Source organism: Peromyscus leucopus, chromosome 14 (genome assembly GCF_004664715.2).
Source record: "Peromyscus leucopus breed LL Stock chromosome 14, UCI_PerLeu_2.1, whole genome shotgun sequence".
Classification (NCBI taxonomy): Eukaryota; Metazoa; Chordata; class Mammalia; order Rodentia; family Cricetidae; genus Peromyscus; species Peromyscus leucopus.
Window position 1 is genome coordinate 59,061,964 of NC_051075.1, and position 25,502 is coordinate 59,087,465.

The 25,502-nt window shown below is 45.0% G+C and overlaps 1 protein-coding gene across 1 annotated transcript in view; it reads right to left on the reverse strand.

Annotated features, from left to right (window-relative positions):
- Positions 1-25,502, reverse strand: part of Ston2 (stonin 2) — a 157,697-nt gene that overhangs the window by 6,908 nt on the left and 125,287 nt on the right. The window contains exons 5-6 of the mRNA XM_028875926.2: positions 7,730-9,571; positions 1,777-1,979 (exon numbers count right to left, since the gene is read on the reverse strand). Of these exons, the coding sequence (XP_028731759.1) occupies positions 1,777-1,979; positions 7,730-9,571 (2,045 nt within the window). The remainder of the gene's footprint in view (positions 1-1,776; positions 1,980-7,729; positions 9,572-25,502) is intronic.

Below are 25,502 nucleotides of genomic sequence, written 5' to 3' on the forward strand. Positions count from 1 at the left end.
AAGATGGAGAACATATCAGGAATAAGAGCAAGGGAGAGGAAAAGACACAAAGGAACGGGCCAAAAGAACCTTGCAAGGGACCTTGGGATTGCTTGGAAATCTGTGGCTATTCTGGGCTGCAGCCATAACGGAACCCCTTTAAGGCGCGGAATTCCCTCTTCTTCACGGTCCTTCTGGGAAATTCTTATTCTTTGTCTTGCAGCACTGCTCAAAAAGTACCTTTGCTCCTCACTCAGCCGGGAGACTGAGTTTCCTCTGAATAGTTCTGGTATCCCTGGTTCTGCTACTCCATAGGCTCCACGGGATAGGAGCAAGATCCAGTTGATTTTATCCAATGGTGTAGAAATCCGGTGGGCGACTGATGACAGCTTACAGAAGGATAAGTCCTTTTGTCATTGACCACTTCAGCCCCTCCAACTAACTTCTTTTCCTCCAAGTCTCTAAGCTAGTAGGTATTGGATCATTTACCAGTTAGCCTGTCTTCTGCAAAATACTGTCCAGAAGTTGCCCTTTGAAAGTAACATGACTTGGGCTGGAGAGACGGCTCAGCGGTGGAGAACACTGGCTGCTCTTCCGGACGGCCTGGGTTCACTTCCCAGCACCCCCATGGTGGCTCACTACTGTCTGGGACTCCAGTCCCAGGGCCTCCTAGGGTGCTGTAAACATGTGGTGCCTTAACTAAAGCCTCTGGTAAGTCAGGAAGGGACTGCTTGAACTGAGGAATCTCATTCCAGCTGCTCCTCAGCCTTACATTGAATATCAGGCCTCTCCTCTTGGAGGCAACAGTTGAAGACAGATTACGGTCCATGGCTGCGGGAGTGGTGGTGGGTGGTGGTGGTGGTGGTGGTGGTGGTGATGGGTGGTGGTGGTGGTGTGGTGGTGATGGTGGTGGTGGTGGTGGTGGTGGTGGAGTGCTAGTTTTTTTCCTGGCCACAAGATGGGGCATTTGTTCTTTTTGGTAGTTAAACAGTTTTAGATGACGCAACTGAGAAAATATTTAAAGGAATAATAAGTTACATAAATCTGTGTGAATCATTATCCATAGGAAATTATCAAACAACTTTGCAAAATCTTAAAGCCTCTTTCTCCTCCCTCTTTGGAAGTCGATCTTCTACCAAACGTCCACCCCTTTGCATTATAAGCCCTCCTTTGAGGATGATCTACCTATAATCTGACCACTCAGAGGTAGAAAAACAGAACTTGTACCAAACTGAGCTACAGAGGGAGACTCTGTTTTCAAACAGCGCCCCCACCCCACCGCGTCCCCCCTCAAGAAAACCAGCTCTCCAGCATTGATGGCAGACATCTCCCATAGCCTCAATCCTATTATCACTGTAAAAGGGTTTGGCTTTTAAGTTTACACTTACTGCCCTGTGCCTGCCTCTTTTGTGTTCTGATACACAGTTCCTGTAGATGAAATAAATACTTGCTTCAGCTTATCATGTTCCCAGGACTCCCCTCCATCTCCAAGTTCACTCCAAAACAGGAATTATGTCATGGATGAATAACAACTGTTGCTTGGCGCCGCTGTTCTATTTGCTATTATTCATGATGTCAGACATTATATTCTTCTCTCTCTTCAGCCCCTTAATTCTTTTTTTCCAAACCTTTCTCTTACCCAGGAGAGAGCATTTCATTAAAGTCAGAGCCGATTCATCCACAGCTACGAATATAAAGTGCCTTGATATGAGAAGCATTTGCTGAAAGGAATAAGGGGGAGGGGATGAACAGACGAATGGACTCGGGAAACATCAGCCCGGAGCCCCCCGAGGCTACCTTGTAGCTGTAGTGTGCGGAGTAATTGACCCACTTCCTGACACCGGGCTTGTCTTCCACAGAGATGGATCTCACAGCTGCTTTGGAGGCAGAAGTGGTGGGCATGCTGAACTCGACGTTTACATCATTGGCAAATCTGGAAGGCACTTCCCGGTCCGAGCCAAGTTCAAGGTGGCAAAAGAAGCAGTGTGGATGACCAGAAGCTAGAACAGAAAGGAAGAATCCAGGGGTCAAGTTCGTCGAGGATGAAATTAAAAAGGAGAAGAAGCTACAGAGCCACTTTGACAATAACGGAGGTCTGCGGGCTGTGCACCTGGCAGGGGCCAATGCTGAGCAAGAGGGCGTCCGCAGGTAGACATCAGCCTCTGTGTGCCTCAGACCCTTTGTCTCTTGATTATCGCAGCCTGGAATACTAGCATAAAACCCACAGTCTGAGGGGGCTAGAAGATGGCTCAGTGGTTAAAAGCAATGGCTGTTCTTCCAGAGGACCTGGTTCAACTCTTAGCACCCACATGGCAGTTTACAGTTGTCTGTAACTCCAGTTCCAGGGGAATCTGACAACCTCACAAAGCCATACACACCGGCAAAACAGCAACACACACACAATAAATAAATATCAAAGTGATTAAACACTATTTGTAAACAGAAACAGGACCCCACTGTCTGAGAAACGGGGGCCTTTATGCGTGTGTAGGCCAAAGAGCTATGTAGCACAGCACAAGGGGCTTAAGAGAGGAAGAATGAAGAAAGGAGATTAGCGCTTGGCACTTAATAAAACATCAGTGACAGCCACCAGGGGCAAACCGCTTTCCTTTCCAAGATGAATTTTCTTAATAGCATTTTAAATTTTAGAGATGCCTCGGGCATGTTTCTGCGGGTGGGTGATATATGAAAGTGACAGCCTCACAGACGCATGCCTGAAATCTGGGAATACAGTGCCATGGACAGACAAGCTGATAATCTGCAGTCAGAACGCCTGGGTCGCTCTGCGGTTCTCCTCGGAGTGGCAAAGTCCTTTGTTCTCTTCTGACCTGAATTCCTCCCCTGGGAATTGGAGTCATTAGGAGGGGTATGTATGAAGAGGGGCTGTACAATAAATACAGAATTAAATTGCAGTAGGGTGCTATGGAGAGTTACTCAGTATCTATGGGTCAGCTGTACTTACAGGTACAATTAGGATCTGCTTTTCACTTGATAGGTTAGATTCGAGGAAGAAAAGAGTTTAGTTCTGCAGCTATGACATTCGGGCATCACCATCCTTCATCAGACACAGCGGGGCTGACTGGGTGCCCTGAGCCTGGGATGATGCTAGCTGCTCCATACGACTCTCTTGCTGAATTTCATCACAAAACCTCAAAGCTGCAGCTCTCAACCTGTGGGTCATGACCCTTTTGGGGTGGTCACATATCAGATATCCTGCATCTCAGATATTTACATTGCGATTTATAACAGTACAGTTTTGAAGTAGGAACGAGATAATTTTATGGTTGGGGGTCACCACAACATGAGAAACTGTATTAAAGGGTTGCAGCATTAGGAAGGATGAGAACTACTGTCTTAAGGTCACTGAGGTTTCTGGAGGGCAAAGTAAGCTATCAGAGGTTTTAGCTAGAAATGGGCAGAGCCATCCATGACTGTGGGCTGTCATCCTGTTGTCTGAGTCATATGACTTCATGGTCCCCAAACACAGAGGCCAGGTTGTGGGGACAATAGCATGGAGACGGAGAGCAGCGAGCTACAGATGAGCAGTGTGACATGCATGCCTCTGACTGAATTGTATAAATCTTCCCTGCTCCTCCAAGTAAACCACGCCAATCTTCTTTATTGCTCTGGGTAGGATTTTTCAATCTCGGAGAGTAAGGAGATACACACCCTCTCTCCAAGGAGAACACTAGAGTGAAGTATTTGTTTTTCTCTGTTTCACAAATGTAAAATAGTTTAATGGTTATTTCTAAAGAACAAGGCTAGGAAATTTAACTGAAAATTTTGCACTGGTTTTTAGGAAAGGAATAGAAATAAGATACATATAATAATAAAAAAAATGATGGCATCTGAAAACGAATCTGTTCAATCTATCCTTCTGTGTGCCACAGACTAATTATAGAGCTATTACTTATCAGCATCACTAATACTCTGCCTCACACTTAAAAGCATCACCCAATTTCATTTTGAATGAGCTAGGTATTAATAATCTTACTTTGTAGATGAGAAAAAATAAATTTCTCTGAAAGGGTTGAGTAAATTGCCTGAGGTCACACCACCGTTAAGCAGTAGGGCTGAGAATAAAACTCAGATCTCTCTGACTCCAAAGCAGGTTCTAAATACTTGGTACACTGCTATGGAATTTGCTTACTCAGTGCAGAAGGCCTCTTCACTCAAATAGGAGTTCGAACAACTGTTTTTTATCTAATTAGCTTTATTTGACATTGCTGGAACTCTGACATTTCTCTTTTTAAAAGGTGACTCCCTCTCCTCAGATTGTCTTTTAAGTGTATTCACAGGAAACTCTCTGTAAGCCACATCTGGTCCTGGATTCCTAATCTCAACTATTGAATGTGTGAGGATGGTGGACCATTGGGGCAAAACAATTTGAAAACTGGTATTGTTTAATTCATGGCAACACAAATTATTTATATATAAAATAACACATACATATGTTAACTTGTCTTCCTTGATGAAATTGAGCATTAAAATTCGGATTGATTTATTTCCAAAAAAAGGGCCATCACATTGGGTGTGTTTTCTCTTTACCTAGACCAATAAGAAGCAGAATCAGAAAAAAAAGAAAAGAAAAAAAGAAAAGAAAAGAAAAAAAAGTTACTTGTGCAGGACTGAATGTTTCATCTCTTAGCTTGTTCTGTGGGCCATGCATGTCCCCATGTAGGACCAGAGGACAGTGTACACAGAAGGGCTTGGACCTTTGGGCCTTTGCTAGGATCCAGACACTTTCACGATAACGGAGGTTGTGGTTATGAAAAAACAATCTGTAAAAAGCAATTTACCAGCAGGGCAATGGTGGTGCAACTCCTTTAGTCCCAGCACTTGGGAGGCAAAGGGTGGTGTATTTCTGTGAGTCAGCCTGGTCTACAAGGCAAGTTCCAGTACAGCCAGGGCGACACAGAAACCTTGTGCCCCCAAAAAACAAAAACCAACCCCCCCCAAAGATGGCAATTTACCAAGGGTAACACCTATACAAAGAACTCAGAAAATGGGTTGGAATCAGTAGGTCATCACCAGCTCTCTGGTTTTGTGAATAGGAAGGCAGAAGCCGGGCAATGATGGGCAGCTGCACTGGTTAGTTTTATGACAACTTGACACAAGCTACGGCCATCAGAGAGGAAGGAACCTCAATTGAGAAAATGCCTCCATGAGTGGAGCTGTAGGCAAGCCTGTAGAGCATTTTCTTAATTAGTGATGGATCGGAGAGGGCACAGCCCATGGTGGATGGTGCCATTCCTAGGAAGCAGGCTGAGCAAGCCGTGAGGAGCAGGCCAGTAAGCAGCTCCCCGCCATGGTCTCTGCATCTTGATTGCTCTGGTCACTTGTCAACTTGAGCCAAGTGGCCCAAGGACCAAAAATGATGCTAAAAATGTGTCTCCATGGCTGTACCCAGAGACAACTATTAGTGTCTGTGACTAGTGCTGCTCTGGAGCTCTCTTTTCCAATACGAGTTGTTTAAGCTTTCCTCAGTTCAATGACCTACTCATACTGAAGCTCCCCTCCCCCCATTCCCATTTAAGGCCAGCCCTTGTTGCATATAATTAAAATCCTCCACACAGTACTATTAAGTACTTTAAGTCACTTTGAGATTATTTGTATACACTGAGAAACTACAAATCTTTGTTCCCAGGGTGGAAATTATTTGAGGCATGCATCTCTTTGGCTTCATCTATAAAGGGGATCTGGCGTAGTAAGAAAAGACCCCTGGATGCGTTTTTGTGACTGTAGGTGAGTCATGTCATCTCTCAGGTTTTACGCTTTCATCTGAGGTCCCAGCTTGAAAGCCCAGTACTTCCGTAGCTCTCTTTTCCCCAGGGCTCCTGTGCCAAAGGAGAGAGAATCTAGGGCTTCTCATTTCCACCGGAGAGAGCTCAGCCCCGATGGCCGAGGCGGCAGGCACAAGAGCACCAGGAGAAACACAGTGCTGGGCAATGAGTAGGCAAGCACAGAGAGGAAGATTGTTCTCAAAACCCCGCCAGTGCAGAAGCAGAGGGTGGCTGCCCCAGCCTCCGGCACAGAGGTCCGATTGTCCCCTCAGCTTGCACTGCTACACCCAGGGTCGGACACAGGATGCCTGGTGTGTGCCTGCTCCCCGGGCAGCCTCAGGAGCGATTAGACTGCACAGTCTCTTGCTATCTCATCAAATTCCATTTAAGATATGATAGTGCAGCCAGTCCGTACTTGTAGCAGAACGCCCTGAATACACGGTAAGGCAAGAAAGCCCGGGCATGGTGTTTCAACCAGGATTTCAAGCCAGCTTTTTTTTTTTTCCCCCCTTTTGCCTGACTAGCTAATCCACTTTCCTTAACAGATGGGCACAGTTTATTACAGGCAAGAAGGGAAGCGGTTTAAAGGCTTGCGGGATCACAGGCTCTTCACGGGCCACTGAGGTCACTTCGACATACTCCAAAGAGATCAAGCCATTACAGCTGCTGATTGCTGCCTTGCTTCGGCACGCATAAAGTCTTGTTAGCAGCTGCCTTCTGGCCTCCCTCAGACACAGCAGCACAGCCTTGGCTGTGAGCAGGACAGCTCGGCTGAGAAGTTGGTTTGTTTAAACCGAACACTCCCTTCTTTGCGCTCTGTCTGGCGGAACTCTGGCCTTTTGGACCTTGATCTCCTGAATACTTTGTCTCTTTTCTGTCAAGAGCCCCATAGCCAAACGCTGAAGATATTATGACTGGCAGTACCTCGTTGCAGAAGGGCTCACTTCTCCCATATACTGTGTGTGTGTGATTGGATATAAAGTGGCTCTTTCACCTTCATGAAGGAGATAAAGATTCAGAACCCACAAGCGTTCCAGGATCTGGGAATGAATTGCATTTGGCACCACAGCTAACACAATGAGTTCCAGAAGAACAAAACTTCAAGGTGCTGCAGAGACGGCTCAATAAGTACAATGCTACTATAAGGTCCTGCCTTTGATCCTAGGAACTAATGCAAAAGAGCCAGGTGTGGCGGTGCGTCTATATAATCCCAAGGCCGGGAATGGGCTGGAGAGATGGCTGGGAGGTTAAGAGCACTGGCTGTTCTTGCAGAGGACCGGGGTTCTATTCCTACCACCCTCGTGGTGAGCCACACAATCCACTGTAACTTCAGTTCCCCGGGATCTGGAGCCCTCTTCGGACCTCTGCAGGCAATGTGCACACCCATACGCAAAGTAGTAAAATAATTCAAACACCCACAGAACGAACCACAACAGGGCAAACAAAGACAGGGGAGTCACTTGGGCTCACCGGTCAGTCAACACAGCTGAACTGGCAAATGGGGTTCCAGGCCAGGGAGAGACCCTTTCTCACAAACGGGGTGGCGAGCAATGCCTAGCAATGGCATCTGATGACATTCTCTGGCCTCTACACATATGTGCATACACACACACACACACACACACACACACGCACACGCACACGCACACGCACACGCACACACTCATGCATACACACACAACTCAGAAGCTTCCCTGGGAAGCTGTTTAGCGGCTCAGCTGAGTAGTATACAGTACATTTTATGGGAGATGAAGAACGCTAACTAAGGTAGGGAAGAGACGACATATACGAGGTCATCCTGGTTGTTACCACGTGCAGACTTCCCGTTCCCCTATTCTGCCCTCTCTGCTACCACCGATTCCACCACACAACATAATCCAATGCTGCACACCGGCACAGGCTAGAGTAGGTCGACCCCAGCTCTTAAGCAGTCTCAGTGCTTGTCTTCTAGAGGACCCCCCACCTACCTGAGTTCTTGTCTGGCAGCCGGTTTATCCTCCACACAATGGCGTTGAAGGCATGCTCATACTTGGCAGTTCCCAGAGTTACTCTCATGACTGGCTCAGAGCCAGAGGCACCAGCGGAGCCAAAACTTGCCCCCCGGTTCACTTTGGCTTTCAAAGACTTTTCCCCGAGAACACTTTCCCGGCGGAAGTTTTTCACCCACTCACTGGGCACTGGGTAGCGCACCATCACGTTCTCACAGGGAACCTGAGTCAGAGGGTCGCGGTTCGAAGAGAAGCCGGGGGACATCCTCAGCCAGCTCTGCACCTCCACCTCTGCCCCGTTGATGCTGGCTGCCGTCCTGAGTGTGAAGGGCAAGGTCTTCTCGGCAAATACCGTCCTAAACCTCATCAGCTCAAACCGGCACGCGTCCAAAGGGTTGAAGAGAATAACTCGGGAACTGTTAAACACGTCCTCGTCTGCACACCCATGGAAACGGCACTCGTGGAGCTTGATCCACTTGGTGGTGGTGGTGGGCATGATGTCCTGCCGAGAAACGATTTCGTTTCCTTTGATGAGGATGTCATTGAGGCCCAAGCGGCACTCGGCCAGCCCGGAGAGGAAACTCAGAATGTGGATCCGCGTCAAGACACGGTGCTGTAGGATCTGGTTGTCTCCTTTGCTTACGGCGCCCGAGAATTCGTCCCTCACGTCCACCGTAATCTCCTCTTCGAGGTAGTTTAAGCCGACTGTGCTCAAGTCCATGGACAGCACGGGTAAATCCATGAGACAGTCCTGAACTGCATGGACGAAGCTCAGGAAGTCATCGTAATTGGTGGTGCCCAGTTTAATCACCTGCTCCCTCTCCGCTATGTGGGCCACAGCAGGTTTGGGCTGGTATTTCTTCTTTTCCTTGTAAGTGACACGGTCTATCCTCAAGCTGTGGATCCTGCCGTTCTCATCATAGTTCTGGAGCCGGGGTTCGGAAACCTCGTGGCAGATCTCCAGCTTGAATTCACGGAATGGTTTTTCTAGCCCCTGCTCATAATACAGCTGCAGGTAACCACTGCCTGTCAGTTTGATGTAGATTGGTCCCCAGTGCCTGGAGGACATGATGTTTTTCTTCTCGGGGATTCTCAGCATCATTGGCCATCCATCTCTGGGCTGGGACAGAGCGGAGGCAGGTGAGTGAGCATCTAGTTCAACCCAGGCTATGGGGTCATCATCAGGCAGGGACGTACTGCCAACGTGATCGGGATCATCAATGTGGAGCTGTTTGAGCCTTTCAATGGCATCAGGGTGGGGCTGGCTTTTGCCTGAATCATCAAAACTGATGGCATCCTGGTAGATGACGACGAGAGAATCTCTTTGGCTTTTGCCCGTGGTACTGGAAATCGAACTGTTTTGGGAGCGCCGTTCTTGCTCTTCAAAGAAAGCACTAAACGGGTTGATAGGGGAGGGCTGTACGTCCTGTAGAGTCTCATTCAGGAAAGGATTGGTGGCCCTCCAGGGGGGTGCCTCGACTACAGAAGGTGGACGGTTTAAGGAGGAAATATCCAGCTTCTGCCCCTTGGAGAAGTTCATCAGCGTGCTCTTGGGACGGTCCCTCTTAAATGACCCAGTTGAGTTGGAAGGTACATCTGGGATTGCGGTGGCAACAGACGGCGGCGGATTTGGCTTCGCGGGAGAGCTGACTGGCGGCAAAGGGCAGCTGACTTCATTGTCATCAAAAGTGACCCAGCTGGGGAAACGGGTAGAGGTCCCTGGTGGAACAGCAGGGTGCCCATTCATGGCTGGACTGCCAGCCCGCCAACTGATGGCCTCCATCTCTACTTCTTCATCTTCCTGGAGGGAGGAGGAATTGTCTGGAAAAAAAAAAAAAAAAGAAAAAAGGGAAAAGACATGAGGAGCTGCCACACAGGACCTTAAAGGAAAGTGAAGCCAGGGAGGCAAAGATTGCTGGAATTTTATCTAGAACCCAGAGAATCCCAAGCAGTTTACTACATGTCTCGAGTGCATAAAGTGAACGCTCTGAGCACAAGTCGCATGGTTTTGCAGTGGCCTTTTAGAGGTGCCACCACATGAAATGTCGTAAGGACATGACGGCTTTGTAAGACAGATGCACTAATGTGTGAAACAGATGCTTTCTGCACGTGGCTCTAAGGTGTGTGTGCTTAATTTATAAACATTGGAATGTCTCTCCCATGTGAAATGATACAAACTGACTTTTTAAAATTAAACTATAGTCTGTCAGTCGTAATGACAGCACAGAGCCTTAATTATGGCCCAAATATGATCAATACGAACGGATGACAAAATGTGAGCACCCTCAACGTGCAGGTAATAAATCCTGAACAATTTGGTCACTGATCAGAACATGGTTCAAAATATGGACTTCTGTGCTTGTGGAAAAAAACTTCAAGAACGTAAGACAAGAATCTTGTGACCTCGGTTTCTCCAAAAACAAGGAATTGTTCTTGGACTGTATTTCATACTCCCTTCAGGTGCAGTGGGTAGGAGGGAGTTTACTTCCGCTGTTGTTAATTCATATGCCTCAAATGAAAAACTGTGTTTTCCCCATGTGTGAATTGTTCTTGTGGTTGTATACAGCTTGAACTCATGGAAACTTTAACATGTGACCTTCCTTAACCCTCGGAGTATACACTGTCTGATGCCCTGAATAAAGGTGGCTATTGGATGAGACTTTAGTCCGCTTCATTTTTAGGCTCCATTCTCCCAGATTCCACTGCCTTTAGAGAATAAACCGGGAACTATTAAGAAATTTAAGCACACACACAAAAAAAAAAAAGAACAAAGGAAAGAAATTTAAGCACACAGTGGAATAATACCTAACCATTACAGTGTTTATAAGTTTGTAGTAATATGAGGAAATGATCATGATATAATCTCTCTTTTTTTTCTCTAAAGTTTCCATCTCTGAGTTTATGTACTTTGTAATTTAAAAGGTTATTACAAATAAAATTCTGCCCTAACAGAGCCTTCAAGAAAGAAAATAACTGATTTGGGTTTTAGTAAGAGGATGGTCCAAACGTGTGACGCATAGTCCCTAAGTGTATGAACAGGAAGTTGTGGGAAAGGGACCACAGGCTTTTAGTAAGGAGGGCTGGATTCAGATAAAGATACAGAACAGATAAAAAATGTCAAGCATATAGTAAATACTCAGTTTTACTGCCTGGATGAGCAAGAAGTTTTGCAATGGGGTAGATCAATGTGTGTGTGTGTGTGTGTGTGTGTGTGTGTGTGTGTGTGTGTGATATGCCACCCACTGTTTCTCTTGCCAGTCATTAGGGGTCAACTGGAATTAGACACTTGAGTTTTATGACTCTCACTAATTCTTCACATGTTTCATATCCAACTATACCAAATCAGCCACGCTACACACAACTGCACGCATAATTAATTACACATGGAAGGGATGGCTGACTTGTTCTCCATTCTTCCAAGAAATTCTTTCAAACATACAGCCATTTCTTTCATTAAAAGGGTCACTTTGAAAGCCAGGCATGGTAGGACTCCAGTACCCTGGAGACCGAGTCAGGAGGAGTGGCTTGAACGTGAGGTTTGCCTGGACTAGACAGGTCAGAGCAGCCAGGACTACACAGAAGAGGCTGCAGGATTCAGTAACATGTTTGTTTTGCAAGCTCAAGGATCTGACTTCGAATCCCAGAACTTATACTAAAGATATAGGGAGATTCTTCATAGGCGATAGCTTTTACAACTCTAAAACACACACACACACACACACACACACACACACACACACACACACACCAACCATTTTGAAGAGACAAGATAAACAAACAGTATGAATATATACCTATCCACAGCCAACCCAGAATGCCATGAGCAAAAAGCACTCTCTGTATGGGTAGCTCTGCAGAGAGGACTTTACCTCAGACGTGCTTTTGTAGACACAGAATTTATTTATTTACTTATTCACTGGGAGAAACAGGAGAGGAAAGGGAACAACCTGAGCTCATAGTATTTATACTTATACTTTTATTAATCTTTATTGTGTTTGTAATGAGAGATAAGGGGAACATGTGGGTCCGTGTAAAATACAGCAACTTCTTTGAAGCAGTCATACACCTCACAGCTCACAGGAGTCTCAATGGGGCAGCTTCCTGGAAGGCAGTGTTGCCACCCATCCAGTCCCTGGCTGGCCATCGCTGTTCCCAGGGACATTCCCTTCTGCCTTGAGTTCATCCTCACTCACTGGCTTAAGACAAGCTGAGCCCTGTCCCTTTGGAGGGTGGCCCTCTGCCAAAGCTGTTCATACTCTTGCCAAGGGATTCCCTTCTGTTGGGAGCTTTGTCCACAAAATGGTCCCCTTCATCTTCTGCTGAGACAGACATTTAAAAAAATAAATTAATTAATTAAGGAAAAGAAGGAAGAAAGGGCTTGTGTCTCTATTGAAGATCATTTTCTTATAATAAATTGCCCTCGAAGCCAAGTTATTTAAAGTTCTAGACATTAGGGATGGAAGCATTAGACTCAATGTACAATTTATTAATTTCAGTGTTGAGAATTGAACTCAGGTTGTCACTCATGCTAGACACTCTACCACTGGGCTACATCCTCAGCCATCAAAATACACAGACACACAGACACACACACACACACACACACACACACACACACACACTTTTCTTTTAAAAGTGACTCAAGAATTCTTACATGAATTTACCTGAGAAAATAACAAGTTTGTCACAATGTACACAGGGGATGTTTATCATAGCTTATCATAGCAATGTTTAGATAACCAAAAAGCTATAAATAGCAAACATTGCAACAACAGAAAACCATTCTATAAACTGCTGCACCCTTAAAATAGAACCCTGTGCCACCTTTGAGATATGCTCTTGCTGCCGGTTTGTGGAGGGCAAACCAAGACCCTATGATCTGAATTTGAATTGCTTGTGTTTTAACTATGTGTCAGGATCTTGCTAAAGCTACTTAACGTTGGGTACATCTTTAACTTCTGTGTCTCAGTTTTCTATCTATGGGCTTAAAATTATTACATTATTTTATTTATTTAATGTGAAATGAAATTTAAGAAAATTATCAAATCCTACTGGATAGGTCAAGAACGGAACGTTCAGTGGCTGCTCTTCCCATTACCCCTAGAAGAATCTATTTCATTTATAAAGTAACTAGGTGTCTGAAAACATTAGGGTACAGTATTTCATAAGCCTTTGGAGACAAATGTCTCATGGAGTAAAAGCAGGATTAAAAAAATTCAAATCCACATTCTTTCTCGTGAAAAACAAAAACAATGTGATATTGCTCACATAAAAAAAAAATATAAACTGGGCTGGGGGACATAGCTCAGGGAGTCAAGTACCAACCACAGGAGTGTGAGGCCCTGGGTTCAGATTCTGCAAGCTCAGGTTCAGGAGCACATGTCTGTAATCCCAGTGATCCCAGGGCAAGATGGGGTTGGGAGGCAGAGACAGGAGGAGCCCGAGACAGTCATGGGCTGTGGACCTTACAGAAAGGGGACAGCTTTGCTACAGTCTGTGTTGAACAAGCCAGTTAGGTCTTTTTTTCCAGTTTGAAATGGGCAAAAGCTAATTATCTTAAATAGGAATTTAACTATCACCCATAATTGCATTTATTTAAAAAAAAATCCAGTATTTGGCTTAATTACTCTCCTTCCCACTTGCTACTCAAAATAGCTTTTGTTATGATTTGAGCGACCGCCACACAAGGGCCACATTTAAAGATCAGGTTCCCAGTCTATACTGTGGAAGATTGCTAAGGCCCAAGAGCTTTCTGGCACCATTACTGACACAAACTAAAGCACAGGAGTGAATCCTTAAGGATAAGCTCATACAAAATTAAGTGACCATATAGGTAATCAATCAATATATTTGGGACACAGTAGATACCCTGCCACTCCCCGACTCCCGCCAGTTCTTAACCTGATTCATTAATGTAATGCCATCATGCAGGAGACCTATTTGCAAGATGCCCACTGAATTTGTTGGGAGCGGCGTGAGCCAAGTTCTCTGATGCAGGTTTCTCAACACGAGAAAACAACCACAGTTATATAAGAGGAACACTTAGCATTGAAGCCAGCCTCTACCAGACGTCAGGCGCTTAAGCAGCCATATAGTAATCCACGGTGTGAAAAGAGGAACACAGCATTTCTTAGAGATAGTAAAACTTAACCCCTTTTCTGCTGAGAAGACCATGGTTTTGATGGTTTTAAGAAAACTGTCCAGAGGCTAAAGAGATGGCTCGGTGGTTAAAAGTTGGGTCCCTGCCAGCCACATGGCAGCTCACAACCATATGTAATTCCAGGTTCAGGGTTCTAACACCCTCCCCTGGCTCTAAGTATTGTACTCATGTGGTGCATATACATCCGTGTAGGCAACACATGCATTCATGTATAATAAAAATAAATAAATCTTAAAGAAAAAAAGAAAAGAAAAACTGCGTCTCCAATGAGATTAGAAGCCTTCTTGTTTTGAATTTTCATGCCTTCTTGCTTTAAATTTCCATTAAGCATTATTTCATTCATGAACAGCTCACTACTATAAAATCTGATTAACATTTTCCATTTGAGACTGGCAAGAGTCAGGCTAACTTTTTTAGGCATTTCGTCCAATTTGAGGGAAAGAGGGCAATTAAACAGAGGCTGACATCTTTGTTTATACAGACATTTCTGGGCAAAAAGTCACACACTATGTTAACCCAAATGTGTGAATGTGTAAGGGCAAAAGAGTTACTCAAACGAACTTCTCGAAGAAGCATCTAACTTTAAAAAGTACAGTGAGATCATTCAACTCCATGATAAAACAGGACCAGAGATGAATGAAGCTCTACTTGCCCTCAGCTCTGTCCAGGTGATGATGCTTTCATGCTGGTAAAGTGACCTGGCCAGAGATTTCCTGAAAGCAGGAACAAATGGATCAAACCACCACTCAGCACACGTAACACGTACATTAAGACATTCCTTTGTATCTACCAAGTACCTTCTTCAAACGGTGGGCACAGGCTTCCTGCCAGATTGTCTCTCTGCTTATCAAGACCGGCTGACCCGACACATAGAGGAAAGAAGCAGGCACCAGAATTTGGAGTCTGTCAAATGTTTCAGGAAAATTCCATTTTCTTGCAAGTTGCCAGTGTGCATCCTTACATATGGCCAGGGACTGGTCTTTTCTCTGGAGCTCCAGACTTTGACCTCTGTTTGATCATGGACCGCTTTTTTGTAACTACCCAATACTCAGTTTCTGTATCTTTTACTTTTTGTCTTGTCCTCTAACAGGCAAACCTCAACTAATCTGGGCATACTGGTTCCCTGGCTCAACATGCAATGTCTTTATCTAAGTTTCTCCTAATGTCTCAGAAAAAAAGAAAATGGAAAGCTTAGAAAAAGAATGGAAAGCTCCATTCTCTAGCTCAGAGAGACATGGCTCTAACATCTTGCTGTGGCTGTCAGGACCAACTTCAGTTGCCTGGCAGAGGGTCACCAGCAGGACTCAAAGACAGATTCTGAAAGAAGTGGGAAAGTGCTCTGTGGCTCGAGAATTTCCGAGACGTCACTGTAAGGGGCGATGTATGGTAGGAGGTAGCAGGGGAGGGAAGGAGCCTCCACCTTCACTGACTGAACACAGTTCCTATACCCAGAAGCTACCGGGCCCGGCACTCAGGACAACCGCTTCCTAGGAAGAGCATTGGCAAGTCCCCAGAAGCAGCTGCCTGACCCCAGTGCCAATGCTCTGACTGGAGGGGACTCATCAGAACTGGATGCTCCACCTCCACACAAGTCTCCCTCGTGGGCTTCCATCTTCTCATGTCCTCTCCCCTTCACCACATCCAGCTGTATGCCAGTTAACAACCCAGGGCATCTATACGATCCAAGGAATCTCCAGATACCCGAGGCAGGACCCGGAAGTCAGTGAAGGGCTAGGGTGAATCAGTACACTTGAACCTGTTGCGAAGGGAACTGAAACCTGATCTTGCATTGTTCAGTGGTATCAATTTCTCATGGCATCATCTCTCGAGTGAGTAGGTAAAATTAAGTTTGGTACAATCATAGGGCAATTCTCAGATCCTGAGATTGCTCAGGAAGTTAAAGACACGCCACACTATCACCTTCACAACCCTTTAATTGCAGTAATCAGGTTACAGAAAGAGGATGGATTTAGAGAGGATTAGAGCATCCGACGATGAGGGCTTCATTGCTCTCCTGGTTACGTGAGTTAAGCTGAGCCTCAGGGAGAATGTCAGAGAGACCAAATGTCAGGAGGACCATGAGCTTGAAGGCAGCCTGGGTTATGAGGTGAGATCCTGTCCTCAAAAACCCAAATGAAATGAAGATTTAAAGTCTTATCAGGGCCTCTGTCTGTAATACCCACAGTACTCTACTCTGAGCCCACTAATGTTCTATTATCAGTATATGCGCCGGCAGAGCTGGTACTTACCATCCTTTTCATGGACAGCACTTCTTGTGTAGATGCACATACATGCCCATGATTGTGTGCGTGCACGTGGAGGGCAGAGGCCAACCACAGCTGTTGTCCCATAAGTGCCACCCACTTTGTTTTCTGAAATAGTCTCCCGCTGGCCTGGAGTTCACCAAGTCGGCAAGGCTGGCTGGCCAGCAAACCCATCTGCCTGTCTCCAGCTCCTCAGCACTGGAATTACAAGCACACACCACCATGCCTGGCTTGCACTTACTTATTCACTCACTTACCTATTTATTTATTTATAAAGTGTGAGTTCTGGGAATCGAACTCAGGTCCTCATGCTTGGATGGTAAGCATTTCGCCCGCCACTGGAGCTATCTCCCCAGCCCTCCTCACATGTAGTGCTTCTGGGTGTGTTTTCATCGGGTAAGCCCTCGTGATGGGCATTTCCGATTCATCCAAGTGAATTCTGTCCATTTGTTTGGGGTGTGGTGTTCACAGCAATAAGCAGAGCTGGGAGCTCTTACACAAGGTCACACAGGCTTGTGTACACACGTGTGGCGGTGAGAGGAACAGACATTCTGGGTCCGTATCAGTCTGGATAACTAACCTCTGTTGACCTTGTTAAGCTGTAACACAGTTTCTGGAAGCAATTCCAGAAATCATGGTGGTGGCGGCGGCGGCGACGGTGGTGGCAACATCACCAATAAGAATGTTAGCTGCAGGTCTTACAAGCTGGAAGGACCCCTACGGAGCCAGCCTCCTGTGTTACCCCAAATTTACTTCTCTTCATGTTGGTTTTCTAACAACACTGGCAACAACAAAATAAACAAACATCTCATGCGTGCAACAGGCCATTTCTTTTCAAATGGATTCGAATTGTATAATTTGTTTTTTTTTTTTTTTTTATTAATTCTCTTTTAGTAAGATCAGAGGAGACGATTTTATAGACCACAATTAATAAAAGTAATAGGGGTTATTAAAGAGCACTCGCTCCTCCTGTAGAAAACCTGGATTTATTTCTTAGCACCCACATGGCAGCATATACAACTGTCATAACTCCAGTTTCAGAGGCTCTGGGCCCGATTCTGACCGATGAGGGCATCAGGCACACACGGGGTCCACATACATGCAGGCAAAACACTCACACATAAGATAATAAATAAATCTTTAAAATATTTTTTGAAAACCTGTGCACATATCAAGACAGTATCTTAGACAAATAAAGAAAAAACTAGTTTGTAACAATTCAGTGGATTCGTTTAGCAGGTAGAGATTTAGGTATACTTTCAAATCTCTTAAAATTTCTGAGCAACTGTGTTAAGATAATCTGTGGGAGAACAGTTAGAAACTATTTCCAGAGGGTTCGTTTGCTCAATATTTTTCCAGACTTGTTACCACATCCATTTTCCAGCAGATATATACAAGTGTTTCTTGGGTGGACACAGGCTCTCAAGGGAAAGGCTGCCTCGAAGAGGGTTTGTACTAACGCCCGACTGACTTCCTGAGCCATGCCTGGTTCTACTGCCAATTTAGAGCTATCGAGAGGCAGAAGAGGGTAAAAGTGAGGTTCTTGAGTCAGATTGACCTTGCCCTACTACATGATAACTGAGCTCCTGGGAATGCTCCTCAGTCCTCCATACATTTCAGCATCACCCAGTAATGTTGCCAATTCCCAGAGTTTCATTAAGGACAGTGAATTTAAGAATGTCTGGCCAGACTGGGTGTGGTGGTACATGCAGGAGCAGAGGCAGGCGGATCTCTGTGAGTTCGAGGCCAGTCTGGTCTACAGAGTGGGTTCCGGAACAACCAGGGCTATGTAGATACCCTATCTCAGAAAAACAAAAACAAACAAACAAAAAAGGATGTCTGGCCCATAAGGCTAGGGAGATGGCATAGTTGGTAAAATACTTGCCATGCAAACATGAGGATCTGGGTTTGGATCTCCAGCACCCACATAAAATGTGGGGCTCAGTAGCACATGCCTACAATTCCAGTATTGGAGAGGCAGAGACAGGAGGATTCCTGGAACTCAGTGGCCTGCCAGTCTAGTCAAATCAGTGAGCTCCAGGGTCAGTGTGTGACCTTGTCTCAAAACAATAAGGGAGATGGGGGCTGGAGAGGTGTTGGGTCACTGAGGACTCAGGGTAAGTTCCCAGCATCCATATGTCTGTAAGGCAAATTTGAGGGGAAGGAGCGAGAAGTATGGGGGATGGGGAGGGAAAAGGGGAGGGAAGGAGCAAGCACCTGGTCCATGGTCAATAAATGTTATTGTAATAAGAAATATGTATATAATTACCTCAGAATTGTTAAAAAAAAAAGAAAGAAAAAGGAAAGAGAGGAGGAAATAGGGAAGCAAGTATCTTTTAAATTATATTATTATTAATCTAATAGAAGAAAAGCAAGAAGAATGGAAGGAAGGGAAAGAGTGATAGGTAAAGTTTCCACAAGCCCACATCTTTCTATTAAAGATAAACCCTCAAAAATGATGAGCATTATGAAGTGTACAAGTGCCCGTATTTCACATATGCAGACGCTGACACCCACAAAGCCATTGTTCGCAAAGAATGACAATAATTTACGGCTTTATGAGACTGCTCAGTCACAAACACACTCTGGACAAGACAAAGCCCCTAACTTTCCATTATCCCCGAGGGTCTAGGAGGCTGCAAAGGTGCAAGGGTAAGTGGTCCAGATGAGAAGCCCCTAAACTAGTGAAGTACAAGGGAGGAAGACTACTGCATGATTTACTGCTGTGTGGAGGAAAGCATTTTAGGACTTCCATTGTGTTCACTTTCTTTTAAATATCTTTTTTTTTTTTTTTTTTTTTCGAGACAGGATTTCTCTGTGTAGCTTTGCGCCTTTCCTGGAACTCTTGGTAGCCCAGGCTGGCCTCGAACTCACAGAGATCCGCCTGCCTCTGCTGGGATTAAAGGCATGCGCCACCAACCGCCCGACTTAAATATCTTTTTTTTTATGTTATAGAAGATTAACTAAAACATCTACTAAGTTTTACATTTATAGACAAAATGCAATCTATTTGTCAATAAGTATATAGGTATATTAGCAGCACATAATTATGCTTTTAAAGAAATATAATCAAATACTTGGAGAAAGCTAACTTGGAGCAGTAGGCATGCATGGTTCACATACTTGGCATGGGTTCACACAGACACACACAGACACACAGACACAGACACAGACACACACACACACCCCTCCCATCCTTTTGCAAGGAATGGCCATTATAATCAGAAAAATGGTCTTGGCTGTCAGTCCAAAAGGAAAAGTAGTCATCGCAAATAAGATCTATTATCCCCTTAAATGCTTCTATTTATTTGGGCACTAATTCAGTCACATGCCTTCATTCCCTGGTGACAATGCCAACACCCTGTTCAGGCTTTCTCTGATGCGTGGAATCTAACGAAGCTGGCTCCACCATTTCCTTCTTCGTTTTCTATAAAGTTGAAAGCTAGCCTTCTAGTTCTGTGGAAACTATTATAAAAGTACCTGAATAAATAACTGCTATAGTTGCTGCCAGGGTCATGGATTATGTAACCTCAAAGGACAGTTTTTTTTCCTTGGCTGGTGCTTAATGAACATACAGCAATGGCAAGAAGGGGAAGCCTATGGGATTACAGTCCATGCTGGGACATTACTAGCTTTATAGCAAGTATGTTTTGAGTTAAATGTTTAAATCTGATGTTCAACAAACAGCTTTTTACTGTTGCTTTCAGTAAAGCCCTACAGTTCCTGCAAGGTCCAGAGAAAGACCACATAACATAACTTAATAACGAGCAAGGTAGATGTGTGTGTTGGGGGCATTCCTTTGCATGCTCTGCACCCCTCCCCTACTCCTTTGGATTACAGCTTCATAACTGTTCATTAGGGAACTTCTCTCCTTCCAGATAAGTTAAGAACATGAGTGCTCTATCTGCACGTACAACTTTACACCAGGAGAGGGCATCAGATCCCACTACAGATGGTTGTGAGCCACCATGTGGTTGCTGAGAACCGAACTCGGGACCTCTGGAAGAGCAGCCAGTACTCTTAACCGCTGAGCCATCTCTCCAGCCCCCAGATAAGTCTTTACAGGTTGCAAAACAAGGGCCTCTGTCCATAATATATGTGACTCCAACAAAGACTCCTTTTGGAAATCTTGAATGGCTTTACTCAAAGACATGCAAACGCTAGGGTCTAAGTCAGTCAGATGGAGGATCCCTAAAGAGCTGGCAGCACTTGAGGTAACATTGTCTTGAGAGGGTATGTGGTGGCACATGCTTATAATGCTAGTGCTTGGAATACAAGGTAGGTTCAGTTGAGGTAAACCGTAAGAACCTGTCTCATTAAACCAAGGGCAGGGGATGCAGTTCAGTGGTAGGATGTTTGGTAACTTACTTGCATAGGGACCTGGATTTAATGTCCAGTACCACAAAAAAAAAAAAAAAAAAAAAAATGACAAGACAATGTACACAAAAAGGAAGTTTTACTTACATGTTGGTATCCTGTACTACTATGATATTGTGTATGTATCCCTAGTATTAAATTAGATACAAAAAATTGAATCCATTGTCTTATTGATTGAGTGACCTTGTGTGAGGCACGGGTCGCCGTGTGGAAGAGAACTGATACTGTACTTAGCCAGTCAATTGACTACAGACTCCATGAGCAAGTAAGTCCCCAAGGAGACCTAGGGATGGAACCACTCACAATTGGCTAGGCACTCTCCCATCTATAACTAGTTAAGGAAATGCCTTATGGCTGGATCTTACAGCGGTATTTTTCTCAATTAGGTTTTCCCTCTTTGATATAACCCTAGTTTGTGTGTCAAGTTGGCATAAGGCCAGCCAGCAAACTAGAAAATATTAGGAAGGTACTGAAACACATACAGATAATGAAGAACACCCAAATCGTGCTGCTGTTTGTAATGACAACATCACTACTGTAGTGTGCTATATTCAAGCTGTATATTGCACACACAGACATCCATAAGCACACGTGTAGGTGTTATTATGCAATTTCAGTTTTAGAGCCTGCATTCCAGCCATGGGGGCAACATGCCCATTACCCCATTATTTAGGAAACAAGAGGCAGCAGTTTAAGGCCAGCTTTAGCTATAGGTCAAGTTCAGGGCCAGCCTGGGCTACATGAGATCCTGTCTCAAAATCAAAATGAAATAAACATTGGGTGAGAATTTTCAGGACGGACAACATTCACAAACAAGCAGTGCAAAGACAGAAAAAGAAAGAAGCTGTTGGCAGAGCCTGATTAGGCTATTAACAGACACATCAGGTACACTGGATGAGGATGGAGGGTGGACCATTAAAATATCCACTCTGGCATGTATATATGCAGTATTTGGCCACCTCCATGGGCTCACACAGGATATATGACAAGTAATAAAGTATGACACTGGACAGAGGATGAGTGATATTGCTGGGTTGCTTTAATGAAGTGAATCTGAATCCAGTTGATATTTAGAGACAGGGGCTAGAGTAGACCGTGATGAGGTAATGTGATCAGGCTGCTATTTTCAAATCTAAAGCTTCTTGCCCAGCTGTGACACACTGGGACATGTTGACAAACAGATTGCCTTGTACTCTTTAAAAAAACAGTAGCCTTGTGCCCCATACTTAGGGCATTTCCTAAGGATCAGCTTGGATCTCCTTTGTAGCTAAACACACAGCAGAGCAGTATGTGGGTACCCGTCACCTCATCTTTGCGTATATAACAGAAGACATCAAGCTAATCCTCACTAAACATGTGCTGCTACTACTACTATTACATATGCTAGGTATTCTGTCCCGTGAGGAACCCAAATGGTTTTGTTAAACCCTGAGACACCCACCTACCTACCCCAGGGCAGGCCCTACTGTAACCATATTTTAGAGATGGGGACAGGAAGGCATAGAGTTTCAGTGATCAGCAAGAGTCACACAAGCAGAGAAGCTACGATGTGAACCAAGGAAGTGCATTCACAGGGAGCGTCTGGTCAGAGGAACCGCCTATACACAGCATTGAGGCTACAACTTAGTGTCACTTGCCAATCCCAAGCAACTTCCTTGTTTTCTTTTGTGCGGGGGAAGGCAAAGGGGGATGAGAACAGGTTCTCATGTAGCCCAGGGTGGCCCTTAAACTCCCTTGGTAGGTGAGGCTGTGAACTCCTGATTTTCCTGTCTCCACTGGCGGAGTGCTGGGATTACAGGTGTGTGCCACCGCATCTGGTACCTTTCTTGATTTCTGAGTCTCAGTCTCTTCCTTTTAAAGACAATAACTTACCTTACAGCCTGCAAAATGGATGTGAGGCCCAAGTGGGATGCATGGATGCATGTGAGTGCCATTTTTAAAATTTCATGCTATATCACTTAGGTGCTTTAAAAAAAAAGATTTATTTATTTTATGCGCATTGGTGTTTTGCCTGCGTGTATGTCTGTGTGAAGGTGCCAGATCCTCTGGAACTAGAGTTACAGACAGTTGTGAGCTGCCATGTGGGTGCTGGGAATTGAACCCAGGGACTCTAGAAGAATAGCCATTGCTCTTTAACACTTAGCCATCTCTCTAGCCCCAGGGGTGTTTTTTTTGTTTTGTTTTAATTAAAGATTTATTTGATGTGTAGTAGTGTTTTGGTTGCATGTGTGTATGGATGCTGCATACATGCCTGGGACTCACAGAGGCCAGAATAGGGTATGTGATCCCCTGGAACTAGAGTTAAGGGCAATTGTAAGCAGCAGCCAGTGCTCTTAACCACTGAGCCACCTCCCATTGTCCCCTGGTGACAAAGTCTCACTATGTAGGCTATATTTAAACTGGAGAGTCTCCTACCTTAGTCCTCCAAGTGCTGGGAGAACAGGTGTGCATCCCGACAGGAAGCTGGATGGTCTTTCAGTTTAAGAATATGTTTCTAAGCCAGGTAGTGGGGGTACACGCCTTTAATCCCAGCACTCAGGAGGCAGAGGTGGGTGGATCTCTGTGATTTCAAGGCTAGCCTGGTCTATAGAGAGAATTCCAGGACAGCCAGGGCTACACAGAGAAACCCTGTCTCGGAAAAACAAAAAACAAACAAAAAAAGGTTCTAAGCTTAGTAATCAATACGAGATGATAAAAATTGACGTACATTGCCATGTATATTAAATATTGAGGACCATCTCAATATATGCAGAAAGTGATCCATCTATCCAGTAACCTGTCACTAGAAAGGAAAAAGTAATAATGTTTATTTGGACAAGACAGTGACTTTGTGTGGGCTCACGGTAGGGACACTAGTGTCATGGACAGAACCCATGGGAACTGCTAGCAAGCAAGAGACACTTCCCTTTGGGGAAGAGGAAATGAATAATAAAGGATTTGTGGCTCTGTAGAGAATGACTTCCTGCTCTATAAAAACAAAGCATGCAGCTGGGATTGAGAGCTCAACTCCGGTCTCCGTTCCTCATACCACCCAAGGCCAGTGTGAGAGGGGTGTTCACTCTAGACCACAAAAGTCTCAACTGCGTCAGATGGCTTAAACTGCCAGAATCTGAGAGGTGGCCTTTAGATAGTCACCACGGGGAGAGCCGCTCTTTGTTAGAGGCTTAACCCTGCAGGCATAGTTAAGTCCTGACCTATGCCTTGGTCTCACTATACACTGGCATGCTCCGCCATGCACTTCATTTCCCACCCTGGCTAGTGAGCTGCTGGGGAGGAGAAGTTAGAGAAGAGCCCTTGTACTTCACCGTTATGGGAGTATCTAGAGAAAAGCCTGTCATACTTCATGTTATGGGCGTATCCAGAGAGAAGCCCGTCATACTTCACTGTTATGGAAACATCTAGAGAGAAGCCCCGTACTTCACTGTTATGGGAGTATCACCCAGGAAACTAACAGTGATTTGCTAGCTTTGAGACTCCCTGCTCACTTGAACACGGCTTGAGCCCTAACCTATGGCACGACCCTGTGGACCCCACAGAAGCTGTCTTAGTCTGAGTGGTTTATGAGAAAGTTAGCAGAATAGGACCTGAGAGAGAGCAGCAGATGCCTCCTTAAGTACCCATTCAGAAGCGTTTACCTATGAGCTGCTGGCTCTGTGCCCAGCTCACAGCAATACTCAGCTTAACCAGCATGGGATGCCCGTCAGCAAATGTTGGGAAAGGAAGCCAGCAACAGGTATTAAGTCATTCAGATAGAGCCAGCCTAGTGAGGTCGGCCCCAAATAGCACAGCTTTCTCAATACAGGCGGGCTCTTTCTGCAGAGACTAGAAGGCTCAGGTGCACCTAAGATTTTAATTTAGATAGCAGCATGGTGTGGTGTCCCTATGATGGTATAGACACTAAAGCGTTTCTACGGTATGAGCTCAGAATCTTTATGCAATGCTCATCCCAGTCAAACTAGAACCAGGGAAGGGAGAACATGCCCACTGTGCCAAAGACCACAGTGCCAACCTCTGCCAACCACACAGTTTTGCATATGTATAACTGATAAACTGATGGCAGATGGGTGTTGACATGACTGAATCAGCAGAGCAAACACCTCACACAGCTCTGTGGGGTACATGAGAATGGGGGCTGGTACTGTGCCATGAACAGGCTGTGGGTGGGGAAAGTCAGTGCCACTTACCAAACCCCAGGCCCTCACTTATAAAACGATCCCTGTAGCCATGTGGTAATAGCTAGAGATAATGTAAACCAGTACCTGGCAAGTGTCTTGCATAGAATGGACATCTAAGAAATAGCTCTTTCCAAAATTATAATTGACATCATGTACAGCCAGCAACGGCTGTGAGTGGTGGGAACAAGATGTAGGCTATGAATGGATGGCTTCTGTTGGAGAAGTATTGGGTGAAATGGCTTTTTAGCCTGCTTATGTGGAATGCTAGTCTGAGAGGAGATATAACCGGGATGAGAATGTGAAATGTTATGTACCTAGTAGAGGAGAAAAAGAAGTAGAAAGAAAAAGAAGAAAAGGAAACCTGCAACTTTCAGAAGAAACACAAGCTACTTTGTTACCAGACTATAAACAATTTGAAGGTAAAGGCTCCAGCATTCCATTTTATCTTTCCCGCTGTTTTTATTCATCATTAAACTCTCTCTTAGAATCTCAGATATTGCTGGATCAGGCTCTGGGCTCACTTGCAGGTGTGTCTGTGAGTAAACACAGGAAAAGGAAGCCAGCAGCACTGTGTGGGGACAAGCCATGGTACTGATAAGCATAAGTGCCCTTTGCCCCAATCATTCGAGTCACACTGCACCAGCAAACTAACACACTGTGACAGGTCCATTCACAGTGACAGGAGGTCATTCCATGAACAAAGCAAACCAGGAGAGGCTTCAAGTCTCAACACAGGAAGAATCTGTCCCAATTTGTCACTGTCCCCAGTGAGCTGA